The sequence below is a fragment of the Orcinus orca genome, chromosome 16 (genome assembly GCF_937001465.1).
Source record: "Orcinus orca chromosome 16, mOrcOrc1.1, whole genome shotgun sequence".
Lineage (NCBI taxonomy): Eukaryota > Metazoa > Chordata > Mammalia > Artiodactyla > Delphinidae > Orcinus > Orcinus orca.
Window position 1 is genome coordinate 73,435,938 of NC_064574.1, and position 22,830 is coordinate 73,458,767.

The 22,830-nt window shown below is 46.6% G+C and overlaps 3 protein-coding genes across 7 annotated transcripts in view; all 3 read left to right on the forward strand.

The window, feature by feature from the left end:
- The window catches only part of LOC101274335 (S-adenosyl-L-methionine-dependent tRNA 4-demethylwyosine synthase TYW1), a 451,923-nt gene that overhangs the window by 46,458 nt on the left and 382,635 nt on the right, over nt 1-22,830 (forward strand). The window lies entirely within an intron of this gene.
- The window catches only part of RABGEF1 (RAB guanine nucleotide exchange factor 1), an 87,691-nt gene continuing 66,380 nt past the window's right edge, over nt 1,520-22,830 (forward strand). Inside the window, exons 1-4 of one of the 5 annotated variants that reach the window (XM_033426279.2) lie at nt 1,520-1,950; nt 4,381-4,550; nt 7,692-7,870; nt 8,310-8,682. In XM_033426279.2, the coding sequence (XP_033282170.1) occupies nt 1,807-1,950; nt 4,381-4,550; nt 7,692-7,870; nt 8,310-8,682 (866 nt within the window). In that variant the 5' untranslated portion in view covers nt 1,520-1,806. The remainder of the gene's footprint in view (nt 1,951-4,380; nt 4,551-7,691; nt 7,871-8,309; nt 8,683-22,830) is intronic. The other 4 variants (XM_033426276.2, XM_033426273.2, XM_033426274.2 and 1 more) reach the window with 4 other exon arrangements.
- On the forward strand, nt 21,894-22,326 carry LOC117200923 (60S ribosomal protein L31-like). The gene has a single exon (XM_049699591.1). It carries the CDS (start codon nt 21,946-21,948, stop codon nt 22,321-22,323), a length of 378 nt encoding a protein of 125 aa, XP_049555548.1. The 5' UTR covers nt 21,894-21,945; the 3' UTR covers nt 22,324-22,326.

Here is a 22,830-nt window from a genome sequence, read left to right on the forward strand (position 1 = left end):
TCAGACTTCTTGTTATGTAAGATAATAAAATTCTCCTATTATTAAAGCCACTTTGGATTGCAGTTTCTATTACAGCTGAAACATCCAAAGGATGGAAAGAGGAAATTTTGTTATAGATATTGTTGAGAAAGGCTGGAGCAGGTAGTGATAGCTAAGAGATGGCCTCAGGGGGCCTTCTTTAGGGCAGTGCCATTCAAAATGTGATTCAAGGACTTGCAGCATCAGAATTACCTAGAGTGGGACTTCCCTGGTGGTGCACTGGATAAGACTCCGTGCTCCCAATGCAGGGAGCCCAGGTTGGATACCCAGTCAGGGAACTAGATTCCACACGCATGCCGCAACTAAGAGTTTGCATGCTACAACTAAGGCGCCCGCCTGCCACAACTAAGGGGCCCACGTGCTGCAACTAAGACCTGGTGCAACCAAATAAATAAATATTAAAAAAAAAATTACCTGGGAGTTTGTTAGGAATGCAAATTCAAGGGCTTCATCCCAGATGGACTAAATCAGATTCTCTGGAGGTAGGGCTGGGAATCTGTATTTTAACAAGTTCTCCCTCCAGTGCTTTTGATGCAAGTATATTTGGAGAAAACACTGACCTAGGAGACTCCTAACAGCTGGGAGTGTGATTGGTCCAAAGAGGAAGTGCTGTGCCTCTTGCTCATGGCTGACCTCCCTGAAGCTGTTCTAATCTTCTAGGACTCAGTTTCCTTTTCTGTCACAACAATGTGAGATTCAAATGAGGAACTGGGTGTAAAAATGGTTTGAAGAGCTAAAACCTTGGCCCCCTAGGAGAGTCTCTGAGCTGACCCTGTCATGCCAGGGGACACAGCATCCGAGGCTGCCGACAGATGTGTTGGACCAGGCTGGACTCTGCCTCAGCAGCCTGTGAGCTTCTTTGGACAGGGCCTGTTTCCATCTGTGTCTCCAGGTGCCCAGCAGAAGAACTGACACATAGAGGGTGGAGAGTCACTGTCATTCTTAATTGAACTCAACTGCCCCTATTTTGAGTTTCCTTTTCGGACTGCTGCTTGAGTCAATCAGGAAAGACTGGAGACCCAGGTTTTACCCTTGTGGTTAGAGGAGAGCCAGCCCCTGTCGCAGTGCTGCCCTTCCTCTCCTACAACCTCAGTGACCTCAGCCGTCCTCCCTCACAATCCTCCAGGAAAGGATGCTCAGGCTCTCCATTGAGGTGACCTGGTCCTCCCAGATTTCCCTGGCCTTCGACGCCCAGGGATGCACAGGACCCGTTGCCCTGGAAACGTACGAACGATTAAGTCACTAGCCCTCCCTCGTCTCAGGTTTCTAGGTGTGGACTTGGACGCGGGAGCCACTCCCCAAGCCTATAAAAAGGCCTGGCTTAGAGGTGGGGGCCTCGCGCGCACCCAGCGCGCCGAGCCAGTGTTAGCTGGCTGGAGAGGGCGCGCCTGCTGGCCAGAGGGCCAATCAGAGCAGGGCAGGCCAGCCGGTCCGGCTCCCGGTGGCCACTTAGACGCTGGCTGAAAGCGCTGCCTGCTCTGCGATTGGGCGAGCTTCCTGCCAATCAGGGGAGGAAGCCAGCAGGGGTTCGGCCAATAACGGCAGGCGACCGGGTCAGGCCGGTCGCCCTGCGGTCGTCAGGGTGGTCGGCGAGCCCGTCGGCGCTGAGGGAGCGACGGCCCTCCGGCCCGCGCGCGCTGCGCTCTCCGCCCCTCCGGCCCCGCCCGTCGGCCGCGCCGCGTCATGCCAGGCGCTGCTGGGTGCTAGTACCCGGGCCGCCGCCCTCCCGCCCGCCTGAAGCCGCGCCCACTGCCCAGAGCCAGAGGGATGGTGGTAGTCACGGGGCGGGAGCCAGACAGCCGTCGCCCGGACGGTGCCATGTCCAGCTCGGACGCCGAAGACGACTTTCTGGAGCCGGCCACCCCGACAGCCACGCAGGCGGGGCACGCACTGCCTCTCCTGCCGCAGGAGGTACCTGGACCGAGGGCGTGCGGGGGTGCGGGAAGGGGCGCGGGGGGAGGAGCCGGTGCCAGGCAGAGCTGACCTTGGGATGTGAGCAGCGCTGCCGCGCTGAGGCAGGGGTGGGGGTCGGGCCGAGGGCGGCGCCAGAGGAGCCGTGCTCCCCTGCCCACCCCGCTCCCACCCACCACCCGACCCCACCCCACCCCCGAAATGCACCAGGTGTGTCTTCCCTGCCCCAGGCGGCACCTGGCCCTCCCATCCCCCTCCTTCCAGGATTCACTGCCAGCAGGGTTGGTACTCCCATCCCTATGTCCCACCTTACCTACTGGAGGAGGGAGGGTAGGCCGTGGGAAGGGGCCCTTGGAGCCCCAAGAGATGATAGTGTCTCCTAGAGAATCCAAGAGGAGGCCTCAGTGGTTGCCCAAACCCAGTCTCCAGCTGCCCAGAGAGTGGGGTTACGGGCTGTGTGCAGATAAGAAGCAGGCCAGTTAATAGATGTGGCCTCACTCACCTGACACCTCCATGGCTTTCCCTCCTAGCTGCTGTGCTGTGATGCACAGTGGCTTCCACTGGTCTTACTTAACGCATGTGACACTATCACACGAACACCTGAAATGACCCTCAAGAGAAGGGAAAGGAGGGAAGGTGGGGCTCTGCTGGGCAGTGAAGACAGAGGCTAGGAGGTAGGGGCTAAGGTAGTGGCAGACATGACCTGTGGAGTCCTAGGTGAAGAGACTGAGACCCAGAGGGGCACGATGGGGCTGGGTGAGGCTCTCTGGGAACTGTAGTGTCCTCTTTGGTTACGAACCAGTACTCTAAACATCGTAGGGCAGTTGTGAAAATGGGCAAATCTCCAGAAGGACTCTTTGTAATTGGAAAAAAAAAAAAAAAGAAGGGAACCGTGGGAGACCCAGGGTGCCGTTTTTTGTGCACTGTCACTGGTGAGACGGTGTGGCTTGAGGAAAAAAGCACAGGACCCGGAGACCATAGGCCAGCACTCCAGTGCCAGCTCTTTCACAAATTACATGGCTTCATGTGAGTAATGTGAAGTATTATTATCTCCAAATAATATTGGGGTCCTTGGTATGCACATAAAATAGTTTTAGAGGAGCTAGCTATAGAATAAGCAGAAGGCATTTCCTGTCCTCTGGGTGCAGAAGAGTAACAGTACCTGCATTCACAGAACTGTAAGTGCCCGTCCGTTTCATTCATCCATTCATTCAGTGCATATCTGGGGCTTTACTATGAGCCAGGCACTGCACAAGACACTGGGCAACTTTGATGTAACGTATTTGTATCCTACTTTATTTCACAAAGGATTTGAAAGTTGGGAAAAAGGACTGTCTAGATAAATACACATAGACTTTCACAGAGCCAGAGAGATGTCGTAATATTGAAAAGTATGCACTGGGGTAAAATTTTAGTTAATCTGGAGGAGGTTTGTGGGAAAATTAGGGAGAACTGGCCTCATTTCTTTCAAAACCACAAACAGTGAAAGAGATTTAAAAAAAATAAATAAAGGTCCTGAGCATTTTAGGGAGACCCTAGAGCTTCTCAGGGCAAATGTAGGTACCATCATTCCCTGCCCTTGCCTCCAGAACCGTAGCTGGACTGGGCACTAATCTCCCTGCACAGATTAAGGAAAGAAGTGGAGAGGTACAGAGGATGAGGAGTGGATGCCTGGCATTATTCAACAAACATCTGTGGGCCCTGCTCTGGGTGGCCTCAGGATAGGTGAACAAGATGCTGTTCCTGCCCTCGGGAAACTTGGGCAATAATAACGACCGATAGCACAAAGCTCCCGTTGTGCAGAGCTCTGTTATACAGGAGAACGTGGGCTACAGTGAAGGCACAATGGCGGGAGTGTTCAGTGAACCCTGTCTTGGGGCAGGCAAAGGACAACAGAGCAGAAATGCTCACGGAGTAGGGGACCTTGAATAGAAGCTCTCAGAATGAGTGGATGCTGCTAACCGATATGGCGCCTTGGTGTGAATTAGCAAAAGGGTGTACAGCTGGGCTGGCAGACCCCGCTCACGCAGGTGCCCCTGTGCAGTGAACAGCACACACTGCCAGATGGGGCCATTGCATTTGCTGGATGGACAGAGGGAGGGTGGCAGGAGCGCTGGGGACGGAGAAGACAGCATGAGCAAGGGCACAAAGGTGGGGAGTTCAGGAAGTGGAAGGAGGACAGTAGAGGCTTTGAACTCTAGAGCAGAGATTGTAGGACTGCGGTGCAGAGACCTGATTTAAGAGCTGTGGGAGGATGGGGAGGACTTGGTAATTGATGAATGCAGGGAAAGGGAGGGGAGAGAAGAGGTCAGAAAGATGCCTGGGTTTGGGCCTCGGGTGGCGCTCATCAGACCCAGGAAGGCGGCAGACGGGGCAGCCCCGGCTTGCCTCCCCACCGTGGGACTAAAAGTGCCGGTGATTCCTCCCCAGTTCCCTGAGGTTGTCCCCCTTAACATCGGAGGGGCTCACTTCACCACACGCCTGTCCACCTTGCGGCGCTACGAGGACACCATGCTGGCGGCCATGTTCAGCGGGCGGCACTACATCCCCACGGATGCCGAGGGCCGCTACTTCATTGATCGGGACGGTGCGCACTTCGGGTACGTTCTTCCCTCTGCCATCAACTGCAGGGTCCTAGCAAGTGAGCAGCCCGGGCTTGGGCATGGGACTTTGATGTCTTCCATAACACCTAGAAGAGGAGATAACCTGCTGGTGGAATTTAATAAATGTGCATATTGCATTGCATCACAATTCTTAGTTTCTTTCCCAGAGGAGGCAAGGACAGCCGGAGAAATCCCAGGTGACACACATTGGCTGGATGTGATGAAACTGATTCTCTGCTATGCAAATTAAGACTGGGAAGTTGTCATCCCTGTGGAATAGGTGTGACTGCACCGAGAAGCAGGGGAGTTCCAACACAGCTTCTGGGAGAAGACCCTCAGATCCAGATTCTGGGGCTCGGCATCGCTGTTAGGGAGAAACATGGGGCGTGGCAGTGGTTCCCAAACTTCTTTCAATAGTTTGAAACAAATAAATAGGACAAAAAAAGGTGAGGGAAGGGCCAACATAGGGTTGCCATCCTGTAATTTTGCCAAGTCTTTAAAAAAAAAACACCTTCAGGGACTTCCCTGGCGGTTCAGTGGTTAACACTCCATGCTTCCACTGCAGAGGGCACAGGTTCAATTCCTGGTGGGGGAACTAAGATCCTGCGTACCGCACCGTGCAGCCAAAAAAAAAAAACCCCCCAAAAACGAAACAACAACAGCAAAAACACACACAAAAAAACCCCACTTTCAATTGTTACTGTCATTTTAACAGTAAAACATGTAACAACACAATCTCAAAAAAAGATAGCCCTTCCCAAGAGAGGACTTCTGACAACCTTACAGATAAACAATTTAAAGACTTTATGTTTTGGTTTCCTTGTTTGTGAAATGAGAAGTAATTATAGCTGCCTTGCAGGCCTGTCATGTGGATTAAATAAAGAGGCTTGGTGTGACCCCTGGCCAGGTCCTTTCAGAGTATGTGGCTGAAACTCTTTGCCCCATCCGTCTAACTTTGGAGATGACTGGAGAACTAACATGGTCTTTGACCTTGAACAAAAGGAGACCCTCCAACCACTACGTCTCTGTGCCGGCCTCCAAGTAGGATTGCCCACACTGGGAGAAGGGTCATTTTCACCCTCAGAAAGGAGCCTCGTCAAATAATTTGCTCTGAAGCATCTGGGTTTCCCCATTGGGCGGTCAGCTGCCTCCAGTGCTGAGAAAACAAAGTGTCACATCGCTCTGCAGAGCTATAAAAAGATTTTTGTTTGCAGGCTGTTTGGGAGAGGAAAGTGCTCGGCCCGGCTGGCAGCTCCCACAGCACTCTTCACTGGGCCTTGCCCGCGGTTATGTTTTTCAGGACTCACCAAGATTTGCTTACGATCCTAGAGGACTGATTTTCGAAGGAGTGACGGGGAAGGGGAACCCGGTTTGGCCCTAGGCTGATGCGCCCATACCCAGGTGGCCACAGCTGGAGAGTGGCAGGGCCAGGCAAGGGCATGGCAGCAAGCAGGATATTGTGGTGTTTATCCTCAGGCTACTGGACTCCAGTGGCCTAAGATTCATCAGCAGCCTGTGGAGCTGTTGAAAGATTCAGATAAAATAAAATAGGGATTTAGGGCATTTCTCTGCGGGTGAGCTCACGTAGCCCCAGCAGCCACCATGGAGGCTGCCTGGGCCTCCACCTGGGGCACTTTCCCGTTGTGATCAGTGCACAGCGGCTTGGACTGGAGTCTGGACCACTGTGGGTGTGGATTTGGAGTCACCCGTGTCTGCATCTGGCTGGCTGTGGCTCCTTTAGCAAGGGTGTTCCTTAAGCTCTCTGAGCCCCACTTTTTCCTCATTTATAAAACGGACGTAAGAAAGCACTTACCCCATGTCGTTGGAAGGATTAAATGGGATAACTCCTGAATAGTGACTGACACAGATTAGTACTTGGTGAGTGTTGGCTGGTGTTGCTTCATGGTCATAGACTCACTACTGAGGTAACAGCTTGGTCTTGGGGTTTACTGATACATCCTCACAGAAAAGCCCTTCCCACACCTACCAGTGATGGGTCTGATTACTTTCAGCCCTAAAGAATCTGAAGAGAGAATTAAAAGAACTGAATTGTTATTTTAAGAAGGTGCAGTATGTGATTTTTTGTTCACTCCTGAAGCCAGTTTATTCAGGTGTCAGGGTTAGGCATTCCTCTTCTCCGTATAGCTACAGAATGATACTGATGGCAAGGATCTGTGGGGAGTGCAGAACTCTTCCACGTGGCTGGTGGGAATAAAATGCTACAACCACTTTGTCAAACAGGCACTTATGACCGAACAGTTCTCCTCCTGATGTTTACCCAAGAGGAACCGGTGCCTGAGTCCACAAGAAGTTTACAGGGAATGTTTATCACAGCTTTACTCTTATGAGACCCCAACTGGAAACAATTCAAATGTCCATCAACGGGAGAATGGGTAAAAGTTTATAGTGTATCCATACAACGGTATGCTACTTAGCGATAAAAGGAAGGAAACTTCTGCTACGCATGATGACGTAGGTAATCAATCTCAAAGACACTAGGTTGAGGGGAAGAAGCCAGGCACAAAAGAGAACATACTGTGTGATTCCACTTACATGCATTTCAAGAAGAGGCAAAACTAATCTTTGTTGATAGAATTAGAAGTTAGAGTGGTTGTCTCTGTAGTGATTGGCTGGGAAGAGGCACAGGGAAACTTTAATTAGGTGGACATGTTCTATATCTTGATGTATGTGGTGGTTGTGTGGGTATATTCATACGTGAAAAAGTAATTGGCCTGTACAATTAAGATGTGTACCTTTATTGGCTATTATCTGTACCTCAATTCAAAATGTAATTAAGGGGCTAGATATCATATCTTCCCATTTTTCCTGTATATACTTAATAATTATAATAATAATGATACAATAACAACTACTAACACTTAGTGAGGGCTTGCTCTGTGCCAGGTATTTTCTAAGCACTTTTTATGTATTAACTTATTTAATCCCCTCATAACATTATGGGGTAGTTTTCTTATTTTCCCCCATTTTACAGAGGAGAAAGGGCACAGAGAGGTTAAGTTCACTTACCCAAGGTTACACAGCTGGCCATCTGGGTCCAGATCCTGTGCTCTAACCACTGGGTGGCACTGTCCGGATCCATTTACTCCTTCTCACCAACCCTCTTTCCTTCCTGCTCAGAGATGTGCTGAATTTCCTGCGCTCGGGGGACCTGCCGCCCCGGGAGCGCGTGCGGGCCGTGTACAAAGAGGCCCAGTACTATGCCATCGGGCCTCTCCTGGAGCAGCTGGAGAACATGCAGCCACTGAAGGGGGAGAAAGTGCGCCAAGCGTTTCTGGGACTCATGCCCTATTACAAAGGTGAGGGGCTCACTGTGCGGGGCAGTCGGGGTGTGAGGAGGGAGGGTAGCGAGGCATCTGTCAGTGCTGAGGTCTCCACCAGAACAAGTGGGTCATGGCTCGCCAAGACACCTGTCCTACTCAAGATGGGAGAGGATCCTGCTTCCCTTCCTGCCGCCCTCCCAGTCCCGCAGGAAGATTCAGATGAAATAGGGACCACCTTGCCTGCAACGTCATCAAATCGCATTTCAGAAGGGTGGTACTCATCCCATCCCCTTTGTTTCCTTTTGCCCTGCAGAACCACGATTCCTGTTTAAGTTTGTGCCCTTCATGGGCCCAGAGTCCCTTCCCCAGGGATCTGTCTCTTCCCTCTTGGGTCCACTGTCACTGGGGCTCTCTCTGTGCCCCGCCCCCCTCCCCACCCCCGTCCCACTGATGGGTGACGTGTTCACCCCCGCAGACCATTTGGAGCGGATTGTGGAGATTGCCCGGCTGCGCGCCGTCCAGCGGAAGGCCCGCTTTGCCAAGCTCAAGGTCTGTGTCTTCAAGGAGGAGATGCCCATCACCCCCTACGAGTGTCCGCTTCTCAGCTCCCTGCGCTTTGAACGGAGCGAGAGTGACGGACAGCTCTTCGAGCACCACTGCGAAGTGGATGTGTCTTTCGGGCCCTGGGAGGCCGTGGCTGACGTTTATGACCTGTTGCACTGCCTGGTCACGGACCTCTCGGCCCAGGGCCTCACCGTGGACCACCAGTGCATCGGGGTGTGTGACAAGCACCTCATCAACCACTACTACTGCAAGCGCCCCATCTATGAGTTCAAGATCACATGGTGGTGAGTAGCCCTGGCAGGGAGCAGAGTCCTGTCAGGGAGGGTGTCCGTTCCCCTTGGCAGCTCTGGGAGCAAGGTCCCTGGAAGGGCTGCTGGCTGCCCCAGAACCTGCTGAGGTGAGGACGGGTCCTGAGGCACAACTCCAGGCGGACGGAGGTGCAGCCCCAGTCTCCTTGGCTGTACCTTGGGGCCAGGTTCAGGGCTGGTGGCCCACGAGGACTTGGTGCCTGCGCTCACCTGGCCTTTCCTCGAGGCACGGCAGTCTCTGCCTGAGGCTTATGGGGTCCGGCTAGCGAGGGCTTGACCAGGAAGTCCAGAGAGGTTTTGTCACTTTCTTGATCTTGCAAGAGAGTTTCTGCCCTTTTTAGAGTCACGTTACCAAACTCACGTAGGCATAACCACTCCTCCATCCTGTTCAAGAGTCCCTTCCTTGTGCTCAGTGTATCAGTATGAATGTGGAACATGATGGGGGATTTACCCAAGGAGCCACCTAGAGCCCCTGGCTGAAGAAGGAACATTTTCTCTCCCTCTTCCCTCAACAGTAGCCCCACGCTTTGTTTTAGGATGTGGACTCTTTTCCTCCCAAAACATATTCTTCACCACCTTTTGGAGATGTAACCATAGTTGCCAAAGCCATGCACCAGGTTGGCCTTAGAAAAGCACAATGTTTACAGCCCTGCCTCAGGGCCTTGGCTTCTCCTACCTTCCACTAACCTTCCTTGCTTGAAGGGTTATCTTCTCTTGGGGCTGGAATGCACATTTCAGGGACTCCTTTTGAAGATCCCCAAGTCAAGCAGGCAAGATGCCTAGTTGTTGTGTTATCTTTGAGATGTAACATCCTTTCTAGAGGCTCAGAATACATCCTTGACTGCTATTCCATGTTAGGATCCAATTTGTGGTGAACCTCCTTGGATGGGAACCCCTGTTGCTTTTTCCTGCCAACGTTCTCCTTCTCGGAGATTGTCTATCTTGGGGAAGGAAAGAGAGGGCCGGAGGAGAGGCGCAGCTATCCCAGGAGCTGTGGGAAGAGAGCAGCAGACCTCCGTTATGTTTGCCTCTGCACAATTCAGAGAGAAAAAGATCCACCAGCTTCTGTTCCACTGCGTTTCCTTCTCGCGCTGTCTGCAGCCTGGGGCAGCCAGTCGGGGTGTGGGCCTGCGCCCCCTAGAGGAAATGCTCTGCAGCACCAGTCACTGGAACGGGGACGTTCCCTTGCTGCGTGCAGGGCTTCTCCCTGTAATCGTGATTGAACTTGACTGCTCCTGGGTGTTGTTGTAGGGAGATTTTTTTTCTGTCAGCCTCATCGGTCTCAGTCTTACAAGACCAGATTGGCGAGGAGGGTAGTGGGGGAGCTGAGGAAGAGAAGGCCAAGCCCTGGGGCCTTGGCTGAGCTCCTTCACGGGGCAGGGACCCCTTGGCCCCTGTATGGGAGGATTCCAGGGCATGGTCCCCCGCTCCTACACTGTATTCTTATGTGCGTGGAGCAGGTGTCCAGGCTGACATCTAAGGGGACGGTCCAGTCAGTGGTTCAGGTTCTGAGATAACATGTTCTCTCCTTGTTCTCATCCGCAAACGGCTTGTCACTTTTCCGGAGCTGATGTCCCTGCTTGGATCTTACCCCGACAGCACAGCTCTTGCCTTGTCCTCAGAGAAGGGTCTTTCATTTAAGTTGCCCAGATCGGCAAATAGATTGAACGCTAATACAGGTTCGTTTTTTGACAGACACTGAGGCAGGCTCTTCAGGAGGGAGCCAGTGTGAGGAGAGAGCAGATAGGTAAGCCCAGTGCCTGCAGTGATCCGACCTCGGCCCCTTCTCTTGCCTTCCCTGGCCCAGAGCATCGCAGCACTCGGTTATTGAGAGTCCATACACATAAGACAGGGAGGGACTGGTTCACGTAAGCTCAAGTCAGCTCAGAATCAGGCCCTGAAGACCTGCTTGGGGCTTCAGGGACGCTGGATAGGAACGCTGTCCCTGCGCCTCTTGCTGGAGCCCCTCCATTCCTCTGCCCCCGTGTTGTCCTCGCGGAGGTGCTCTGTGCCGTCGTGGGGGGACAGGGCTGTGGCCAGTAGCCCAGGCAGAGCAGGGACACTGGCGGCCAGCTTAGAGCTCCTTCTACATGGAGTAAAAGAATTCGGTGGCCCTGTTTGGCCATCGTCTGTTGAGAAGCCAAGGCCAGGCTGCGAAGTGCTCTTGGATGTGGAGGGTTGTGGTGATCGCCTCCAAATAAAGGTCATCTCTGAGGAAGTGACTTCTCCTAGTTGGGTCCCTTTTCAGCTGTCAGCGGCCAAGCCCAGAACATAAGAAGCGTTGGGTAAGGAAGGAGGGCTCCAAAGGACGGCTGCTTCTCCCAGATTGAAAGGAAGTCTGTCTTCATGGAATTCTTGTGTGTAACGTCCTTGGGTCAAACCAAGGGGCCTGCCTTTGGAGCTTCCCTTATGTTTGACTTCGGGTACCTTTTCTCCCAGGTGCTCCATTCACTGGTTGGGAAGGTGATAGTTATAGGAAATAGGACCGCATGGTGCAATGCTAGCTGCAATTCAGTAAGAATGAAAAACTTAACTGCAGCTAAGTTTGAAAAGATTGAAACAAAACCACAGTGAAACCCAGCATACCATCCCAGGTGGGGGAATTCTTTGGGTAACGCTCTAAATAGAAGACATAGAGGAATCGTCACCATCCTTATTCTACCTCTGGTGAATTCAGCAGGCTGTCCAGCACTTATCACGTGGAAAGCAGTCGACTGTGCTCTGAAAATTTCTGTTCTTTCTCTCTGGGGCTTGGGATGTTCTGGGAGCTGTCTGAGCCTTGTGCCTCAGGCTGCTCAGGTGATGTAATCTTCCTGTTCTGGGTTGCTCCTTGGAGGACTAGGAAATTGACATCTGCAAGCCACAGAGTGGGGTGAGCCTCACTGTGTGCTCTTGGTCTAAGTTGGATCCTGAAATGGTTAGGACATATAACAACAACAAAACAAAAACCACTCACACTAATCATTTTGATCCCAGTTAGAATTTCAGATATCATCCTTCTGCATACCTTCTGTCTGTATTTGATTGTGCTACAAGTGAGTAAGCTTTCTCGGGTACCATTTTGCTGGGGCTCTTTCATGAAGGTGGTGCGCCTGCCTCATGATCCTTAAAAGAGGGAGGCTTTATTCATCAGAAGCCAGAGTGTTGGGAACTGGGGTGGGAGAGGCACTTTTTGGAATTCTGGAAGAAACATACATGTATACATATGTTAATTGGAGGAAGGGCGGGCTGGCAGAGGGTCAGAGGAGGTGGGAACAGAGACGGGGAGGAGGGATAGGCAGTTGCCTCTGGGAGTGGGAGGTCGCGGGGTGGTCGGTCGTCTTCCTTCTGTACAGTGTGGGCTTTGTGTTCACAAGATAACGCTGCCTGTGTTTGTTCATTTCCTGTCTGTGAGCGCTTTGGTGCATGGAGCCTCAGTACCCTCACCTGGCATTAAAGTCAAGAATTAGAACCTGGGTGCCGTGCCTTTCTTGTTTAGAGACTTACTCTCCTCCCTCCTCCGCCCTCCACGCTGCCAGCAAATATGTGTTGATTTCTGCTTAAAACGTGGTATGTTTTGGGATGCCATACTAAATCAAACAGGCTCTTCCCTGAGACATGCGGCTGAGCTTCCGCCCTGACCTGAAGTTAAAGGGAGACGGGCCCCTGGAGGTTCCTCTGCAGGGAACCTCCTGCAGAGGAGGTTCCTCACCTGCTCTCCGTCCCGGCAGGCGTACTCACCCGTGCCCCCAGATTTCTGGGGTTTATAGGCAGTGCTGGCCATTCGTTCATGACCCTCAGCTTCCTCACTTGACCATTCTGTCTTTTAGGAAGTGGGTTCACCTGATCCCTTACTGAAGACCCAGTGTTCCAGTAGCTGAAAGCCCTGTACATCTTTTCTCCTCTCCTGGCCCTATACCTCCAAGGCACACTCCAGTACCTCAGTAGGGGTCCCAGGGAGGCACCAGCATGGGCAGCCTCTGCTCCGTGTTCCAACATCTCCATGATGCTGGGATTGGCTGAGCCCAGCAATCCTTATAGGTATGAGAATTGGAATACATTGGGTTGGCCTAAAAATTCGTTCGGGATTTTCCATAAGATGATACACAAACCCGAACGAGCTTTTTGGCCAACCCAGTAATAAGCAGATTCAAGGTCCAGAGGCACCATGTGAGTATCTGTCCGTGCAGCCGCCTGGAGCGGTCAAGGTGAAACTGGCAACTTGGTCCACACAATGAGGGCAGGGCAGGTTTTTCAAACACTTTGGCTTCAGAAGATGCTGCATTACATGTGCAAGATCCCAAGAGGCCAGCAGAGGAACGGCAGCTCTGGTCGTAGTGGACAGAGAAGCCGCTTCAAGCTGCAGGTAGGTGCCCATGTGCAGCAGAGGCCAGCCAAAACCCAGAGCTTCCCAGAGCAGACACAGAAAGGGACAGTCTTCTCTTACAGCGGCTGACTGGCGTGCCAGAAGAGGAAACTGAACTCCCGCGCACCCTTTTGCCAACCATGTGCCTTTACATCCCACCCGTTCAAAGTGGAAAGTAACACAGAGACTCCTTGGGACCTTACGTCTGTCTCCGTGCCTGACTTGCACTTGGAGTCATTTGTATTAGTCAGGAGGGAAAAAACCACACGGTAATTTGAATAATATATATCTTTAATATAAATAGCTATTAATTATAGGAAGATTGGAGTAATGAGGGATTGGCTAATAAAGAGTAGAGATAACTATAAAGAATATAGGAATAGCAGATGTAAGAAGCAGCCACTAGGGCAGAGAGAGAGCGTCCAAGGACGAGTACCCCGTCCCCCCAGAGCTGATACCCAGACCTTTTTTGGAGAAGGCGTGACCATGGCTCACCGAACAGTAGAGGGAAGCCTACTTGGGGGAACTTGCTGGAAACCCACCTTCTGGGATGCTGGAAAAATCCGTTCCTTGGGAGGTGTCTTGCCAGAGGCCCTCCATGGCAAAACCACCCCAGGGGAGTGCCGGGGAAAGCTGTGGGCCTCTTTGTGCTGCTGACTACCCTGCATGGCAGGAGCTGGGTGCTGGAGAAGCTGTGTGAGCTGTGAGCAAGCACACCTGAGCCAGAAAGGAAACATCTCCCTCCTTGCAGTGTCTCACCAATGCCCTCTACTAACAAAGAATCATATCATGTTAGTCGGCAAAGGCAAAAACTACTCCTAAGTCCCAACCCAATTTTTGCGGAGGCAACGAAGGATGAATATGGGACTAAAAGGCAGTCAGTACCTGGCACATCATCTACGTGTGCTGATGACTCCGCAGATGTATACTCCTGTCCAGGCTTCCTGCCTCAGCCTCGAATTATACACCCAATAACCTGCCAAATATTGCCACTTCAATATCTGTTAGCCATCTCAAACTTAATACATCCAGATGGAATTCCTGATCTCCCCTCCCACCCCAAACATCCTCATTCCACCTCCTCCCTCTCAGGAAGTGGCACCACCGTGCACCCAGTCAACAAAAACCTGCATCACCTTTCACTCCCCTCCTTCACCTTCCCCTTCTCCTTGCGATCCATCACCAAGTACTTGAATACATCTTCAAGCTGTATCGAGTTTTCACAGATTCGCTTGTTTGACTCACCATCATCTTTCATCCTGAGTTACTACAAAGGCCTCCTGGCTTAATTTGGCTCTCAATTACCCCGACTAACCTATTCTCCAGAATAGTCTTTTGAAACAGTTGATTAGATCCTGCACTATGCTGACTTAAAACCCTTTGCTTTTTTCTTTTTTTAATTAATTTTTATTGGAGTAGAGTTGATTTACAATGTTGTGTTAGTTTCGGGTGTACAGCAAAGTGAATCAGTCATACATATACATATATCCACTCTTTTAAAAATTCTTCTCCCATATAGGCCATTACAGAGTATTGAGTAGAGTTCCCTGTGCTATACATTAGGTCCTTATTATCTATTTTATATATAGTAGTGTGTATATGTCAGTCCCAATCTCCCAATTTATCCCTTCCCCCATGGTAACCATAAGTTTGTTTTCTACATCTGTGACTCTGTTTCTGTTTTGTAAATAAGTTCAAACCCTTGGCTTTTAAAATGAAATTGGAAAGGCTAACCATGTTTGATCTGGTTCCTGCCAACCCTTCCAGCCCCAACACACCACCCTGCTCCTTGTTTCCCATCCTCCACCCTGGCCTTCTTTCAGTTCCTGCCTCAGCTTTTTGTGATTGACATTTCCTCTGCCTGGGATGCCCTTCCCCCCACCCTTCTCATTTATGGCTGGCTCCTTTTCATATTTTATGTTCCAGCTCAAATGTTACATACTCAGTGAGACCTTCTCTGACCATGCCATCTCAAGCATACTCCCTCCCATTACCATCTATCACGTCACCCTATTTCTTTATAGCCTTTATTACCAATAGTAGTTGTTTGTTATGTCTCTATTTTCTTTCAAATAAGCCCCTCGAGGGCATAGATTTTGCCTCTGTTGTTCACACCTATATCCCAATGCTTGGAACAGTCAGTGCCTGGAAAAGAGGTGCTCATAGTCAAGATCTGTTAAACAATCTGTCCAGTATATGGACAGGAGACCACTTGGAGCATCTTAGTATTACCATGGCCTGTGATTAAAGTCAGTGGGAAACTGCAAAAGGCCAATCCAGGCAGGATTACTAATGGGCCAGACCTTTCGTGAGTGAAAGTTTGGGTCACCCCACCAGGTAAAGAGATTGAGTATGGAGATTAAGTTTGATATAAGGAGATGCATATGGGTGCCAAGTTGACAGGGGGTGGAGTTATGAGAGCTAATTGTATGTGTCATCTTGATTGGGCCACAGTGCCCAAATATTTGGTCAAACATTATTCTGGATGTTTCTGTAAGGGTGTTTTTGGATGAGATTTACATTCAAATCAGTGGACTTGGAGTAAAGCAGATTACCCTCCATAATGTGGGTGGACCTCATGCAATCAGTTGAAGGCTTGAATAGAACAAAAGGCTCCCTCAGGCAGAGGGAATTCTGACAGCCGTCTGTCTTCAGACTTCACTGAAACACCAGCTCTTCCTGGTTCATCAGCAGACTGCCTTTGAACTTGAACTGTAATTCTTTCCTGAGCCTCCAGCCTGCCAGCCTCTCCCATCAGATTTTGGACCCATCAAGCCTCCACAGTCACATGGCCCAATCCCTTAAAATAATTATCTTCCTATATATACTGTATCTATCTATCTGTCTATCTATCCCAGGATATGTTATCTCTATATATATCGTTATTCTAGAAAGAGATTTAGATACATCCTAGGAGAATATATATAATGAAATGCAAAGGTAGCATACCACATGTTTTGCCACCTTACTATTTTCATTTATCGTTATCTTTTGGAGATCTGTTCCTTTCAGTTCATGTAGAGCTGCCCCTCCCCCCCTTTAAAAATTTGATAGTATTCCATTAAAAATATGTTCCACAAAACTATTTAAAAATAGTTTCTGCTGCCTTTTGAGATACACATGCCTCTAACTATTTATCAACAGATTAATAAGCCTTTCCCACATTTAAGCAAATACAGCCCTCAGCTCTCTTGTTCTTGATATGATAAAGACTACTTAGAAACGTTAAAAAAAAAACAGGAAAAGTAAGATGGAGGTCTTGGGTTTTTTAGCTGATTGATTCTATAATGCTTATAGATTTGAGTCATGGTTGACCACAATATGGTTCAGCAAGAGAGAATGTACTCCTTTGCTTATGTGAATGATCTGTTTTCCTTGATTTTGGGTCCTATGGAAAAGGGCTTAAGTTACGTGGTTCCTGGATTGCTTCTCACTTGGGAACTTGGCAATTTGATGAGCCCTTCTGCTGTCACTAATCTGATTTTCTCCCAGAGTCTATCCCTGCGGCTTTCCCCTGGGTTGCTTCATTCTTAGGCAGCCTTTATCTACTACTGCAGAGATCGCCTTTGCCAGAAAACCAGAGAAGAGAGAGCGTCACTTTCCTGAAAGCTAGAGAAGTCCTAGAAAGGAATTATGGGCAATCCTCACGCATTTGTTGAGGCCAGGGGAATGGCAGAGCTCACATGCCTATTCTTGGAGCCAAGGGATAGGGTCATCAATGGCTGAACTCTGTGGGCTAATAATGTAGGGAGGTGCGGTTCCCCCAAAAGAAGCTAGGTAGACAAAAACCACACATCCTCTACTAGTTCTACAAAAGTGTATACTCTTTCTCTCTTCTGATAGGGACCTCTGTTTTCACTGGCAGACATTAGTCATAGCCACGTCTATGAGTTTAGCACAGATCTCTAGCTGTTAATGGTTTCTTAAAGTCTTGCATTCTGCAAAAACCAACAAAAAAAATAATTTCCTCTGTGGGGTGAAGTAGGAGAAAAGGGGGAGAGGGTCAAGTTTTAACTCCTTTTCTCTTTAATGTATATATTAAATGGTTTGATATTAGTTTTTGATGAACTGATATGTGTCCTATCATATAGCAAGTAGAAAATTTAATTCTCCTTCTCTATGATAGTGATGTGATTTTACTATTACAAACCAGGCAAGTCTCATTAAGAAAGATTTGTTTCTTTTATATAACTGCTGCAAGAAAATGTTGCAACTGACAAGGGCTTATCTCCAAAATATACAAACAGCTCATACAACTCAACAACAAAAAATCAAACAACCCAATCAAAAATGGGCAGAAGACTTTAATAGACATTTCTCCAAAGAAGACATACAGGTGGCCAGTAGGTACATGAAAAGATGCTCAACATCACTAATTATTAGAGAAATGCAAATCAAAACTACAATGAGATACCACCTCACACTGGTCAGAGTGGCCATCATTAAAAAGTCTACAAATAACAAATGCTGGAGAGGGTGTGAAGAAAAGGGAACTCTCCTACACTGTTGGTGGGAATGTAACTTGGTGTGGCCACTATGGAGAATAGTATGTAGGTTCCTCAGAAAACTAAAAATAGAATTACCATATGTTCCAGCAGTTCCACTCTTGGGCATATACCTGGACAAAACTATAATTCAGAAAGAAACATGCACCCCTATGTTCAAGCAGCACTATTCACAATAGGCAAAACATGGAAACAACCTAAATGTCCATTGACAGATGAATGGATAAAGAAGATGTGGTACATATATACAATGGAATACTACTCAGCCATAAAAAAGAACAAAAAATGCCATTTACAGCAATATGGATGCAACTAGAGAGTATCATACTAAGTGAAGTAAGTAAGATAGAGAAAGACAAATACTATATGATATCACTTATATGTGGAATCTAAAATATGGTACAAATGAACTTACCTACAAAACAGAAACAGAGTCACAGACATAAAGATCAGACTTGTGGTTGCCAAGGGGCAGGGGGAGGGAAAGGGAAGGGAAGGACTGAGAATTTGGGGTTTGTAGATGCAAATATTTAGAATGGATAAACAGTCCTACTGTATAGCACAGGGAACTATATAATTGCTGCAAGAAATAATGGCTCAATGTTATATAAAGTCAAAATTCCTGTCTTAGTCACACATTATTAAAATTTGAAATGATAGGACAATTTGAACATGAAAATAAATAATTATAGCAATGGGTTATAACCCATTGAATAAATAAGAATCCATGAATTCATGTTGACACAAATGAATAAATAATTACATAAAAGAGGTAGAAAGGAAAGTTCTTAGAGTAAAATGTCAGCTAATAAATATAGAGAAAGAATGATGGGGTTAGAAAACCTCCATTTAGCAACCATCGTAATTATAACTGAATCATCATTAATCATCAAAGTATTTTCCTATAAATTACTAATTAATTATAAAGGTAAAAATAGTAACTTCACAGTGGAGACACCTGAAAGACTCCACCTTAATCATTAACCAAAGTTGTTAGCCAAAATGGGACAAACAGACATCATGCACATCACCTATCAGTGCCTTGAGGAGAATACAACATTATGCCAGTGATTTTTCTGCCAAAAAATGAATAACCTGAATCTAATCATGAGAAAAAGTCGGAGAAACCCAAAGTGAAGAACATCTTTTAGAATGGCCATCTTATACTTTACAAAAATGTAAAGATTATGAAAGACAAATTGAAATGGAAGAACTATTCCAGATTAAAGAAGGCTAAAGAGACATGGCAATTAAGTGATCCTGGGTTAGATTTGGGATCAGGAAAAACAATAGCTATAAGGGGCATTTTGGGGACAATTGAGAATTGAATAAAGGCTGTAGATTAAATAATGGAATTTTATCAATGTTAATTTTCCTGATTTTGATAATTTTGCTTTGGTTTTTCTCAGAGAATATCTTTATTCTTAGGAAATACACACTGAAATATGTCAGCATCAAGAACCATGATATTTGCAAGTTAAATTCTTTAGGAAGAAAGTGAGATAGAGAGGGTGCAAATGATAAAGAAAATGGGACAAATCTACAAGTTCAAGAAGCTCAAAAAACTCCACGTAAGATAAAGTCATAGGGCTTCCCTGGTGGCGCAGTGGTTGAGAGTCCGCCTGCCGATGCAGGGGACACGGGTTCGTGCCCCGGTCTGGGAAGATCCCACATGCCGCAGAGCGGCTGGGCCCGTGAGCCATGGCCGCTGAGCCTGCGCGTCTGTGCTCCGCAACGGGAGAGCCCACAACAGTGAGAGGCCCGTGTACCGAAAAAAAAAAAAAAAAAGTCATAGAGACCCACAGCAAAACACATTGTAATCAAACTGTAGAAAGCCAAAGGAAAATACTATGGAAGCCAGAAGGGAGTCAGATGTCATATTTAAAGTGTTGAAATAAAAACCTGTCAACCAAGAATTCTGTATCTGGCAAAACTATTCAAGAATGAAGGAGAAATTAAGACATCGTTACTAGTAGACCTGCTCTGTGAGAAATGCTAAAAGGACTTCTTTGGGCTGAAGAAAAAAGGACACCAGAAGAAGCCACATGGAGAAATAAGAACACCAGTAAAGATAAATACCTAGGTAAACGTAAAAGCATTATTGTACTAAAGGTTTATAACTCCTCTCTTTTCCCCTATGTGATTTAAAAGACATATATGCATAAAACATTAATTATAAACCTGTGCTGATAGGCACACAATTTATAGAGATGAAATCTGTGACAATAACAGGATAAAATGAGAGGGACATAGTTGTATTGGAAGCAGAGTATATACTATTTTAAATAAGTTGGTATTATTCAAACTAAGTTGTTATGAGTTCAAAATGTCAATTGTAATCCCAAAGGTAACCACTAAGAAAATAACGAAAAAAATGTACAGAAAATGAAAATGGTAGGCTACAGAAAAACAATTAAATACCAAAATATGAGGTAATGGAAGAATTGAGAAAAAAAATATAAGCTATATAGAAAACAAAAAGCAAAATGGCAGAAGTAAGTCATTATTTAGCAGCAATTACTTTATTTGGTTTGTTTGTTTGCTTTTTAATATAGTCAATCGTAGCAATTACTTTAAATGTAAATAGATTACACTCTCCAATTCAAAGTCAAAGATTGGCAGAACGTATTTCCCAAAAAGTTCCATCTATCTGCTCTCTATAAGAAATTCACCTTAGATACAAAAACACAAAGAGGCTGGAAGTAAAAGGATGGAAAAATATATTCCATGAAAACAGTAACCAAAGGAGAGTTGGGGAATGTAAAAAAAAAGTTGGACTTCCCAGGTGGCTTAGTGGTTAAGAATCCGCCTGCCAATGCAGGGGACATGGGTTCGAGCCCTGGTCCGGGAAGATCCCCCATGCCACGGAGCAACTAAGCCCGCGCGCCTACAGCCCGTGCTCCGCAACAAGAGAAGCCACCGCAGTGAGAAGCCTGCACACCGCAACGAAGAGTAGCCCCCGCTCACCGCAAGTAGAGAAAGCCCATGAGCAGCAATGAAGACCCAGTGCAGCCAAAAATTTAAAAATTAATAAGTAAATAATTTTTAAAAAAAAGGTTATAAGAGACAAGAAAGACATTATAGACTGAAAAAGATTTAATCCAACAAGATGATGTAACAATTATATGCATATATACACCTAATAACCAAGCACCAAATATATATGAAACAAAAAAAAAGGCAGATTTAAAGGAGACATCAACAGTTTTACAATCAGAGTTGGAGACTTCACTATCCCGCTTTCAATAACGGATAGAACAACCAGAGACGAGATCAGTAAGGAAAGAGAGTACTTGAATGACACTATAATCCAATGAGACCTAACAGACATATATAGAATACTTCACCCAACAATAGTGGATACACACAGAACATTGTCCAGAATAGAACATATGTTGGGCCACAAAGAAAAGCCTTAGTAAATTTTGAAAGGTTGAAATCATACAAAGTATCTTTTCTAATCACAATGGAATGAAACTAGAATCAGTAACAGAGGGAAACTCACAAAAATGTAGAAATTAAAAAACATGCTTTTAACCAACGGTCAAAGAAGAAATCACAAGGGAAATTAAAAAATACTTTGAGACAAATGAAAATGAAAACACAACGTACAAAACCTTTGGAACGACGTGAAAGCAGTGCTCATTAGGAAATTTGTAGCCATAAACATCTACATTAAAAAAGAAGGATCTCAAATCAATAACGTAACTGTACACCTTAACTAGAAAAATGAAGAGCAAATTGAACCAAAGCTAGCAGAAGGCGGAAAGTAAAGATTAGAGTAGAGATAAATGGAATAGAGAATAGGAAAACAAGAGAATATAGAAAATCAATAAAACCAAAACTTGTTTTTTTTTAAAGATCATCAAAATTGACAAGTCTTTAGCTAGATTGACTAAGAAAAAGAGAAAACAAATTGCTAAAATCAGAAATAAAAGAGGGGACATTACTACTGACTTTACATAAGTGAAAAGGATTATGAGAATTCTATGAAAATATGTGCACCAACAAATTGAATAACTAAATGTAATGAACTAATTCCTAGACACATAAATCCTACCAAGTCTGAATCACAAAGAAATAGAAAATCTGAATATACTTATAACTAGTAAGGAGACTGAATCAGTAGTCAGAAGTTTCCCAACAAGTAAAAGCCCTGGACTTTATGGCTTTGCTGGTGAATTCTACCAAATGCTTAAACAACTAATATCAATCCTTCTCAAATTCTTCAGAAAGAAATTGAAAGTGGAGAGAATGCTTTCTAACTTATTCAGTGAGGCCAGCATTGCCCTAATACTGAGCCAGATAAAGACACTACAAGGAAACAGACCAATACTCCTTAAGAACATTAATATAAAAATCCTCCCTTTCCAACCCGGGACGGGCAGGATGGCTCCGGCAAAGAAGGGCGGTGAGAAGAAGAAGGGCCGGTCCGCCGTCAACAAGGTGGTGACCAGAGAATACACCAACAACATTCACAAGCGCATCCATGGAGTGGGTTTCAAGAAGCGTGCCCCTCAGGCACTCAAAGAAATCCGGAAGTCTGCCATGAAGAAGATGGGAACTCCATATGTATGCATTGACACCAGGATCAACAAAGCTGTCTGGGCCAAAGGAATAAGGAATGTCCTATACCATATCCGTGTGCGGTTGTCTAGAAAACGTAATGAAGATGAAGATTCACCAAACAAGCTCTATACGTTTGTTACCTATGTATCTGTCACCACTTTCAAAAATCTACAGACAGTTAATGTGGATGAGAACTAACTGTGCTTGTTCAATAAAGTTACAGAACCACCAAAAAAAAAAATTCCTCAACAAAATACTAACGAAGAATCCAGCAGCATATTAAAAAGGTTACATGCTGTGACCAAGTGGGATATATTCCCGGAATATACAATGATGGTTCAACATATGAAAATTGATCAAATGTTATTCACTATATTGAAAAAACTACCCAATCTTCTCAATTGATACAGAAAAAGCTTGTGACACAATTTAATACCCTTTCATGATAAAAACACTACAAAAAACTAGGAATATAGATATAAGAAAGCTACATATAAAAAACCCATAGCTAACATTGTACTCAGCAGTGAAAGATTAAAAGCTTATCTGCTAAAATAAGAAAGAAGACAAGGATGACTGTTTTTGCCAATTCTATTCAATGTAGTATTGGAAGTTCTAGTTAGAGCAACTAGGCGAGAAAAGGAAAAGCCATCCAAACTGAAAAGGAAGGAGTAAAATTATCTGTTTGAAGCTGATATGATCTTA

Bases quoted from the DNA above. Each gene is read 5' to 3' on its own strand.
- LOC117200923 (XM_049699591.1), top strand. From the start codon at position 21,946: ATGGCTCCGGCAAAGAAGGGCGGTGAGAAGAAGAAGGGCCGGTCCGCC.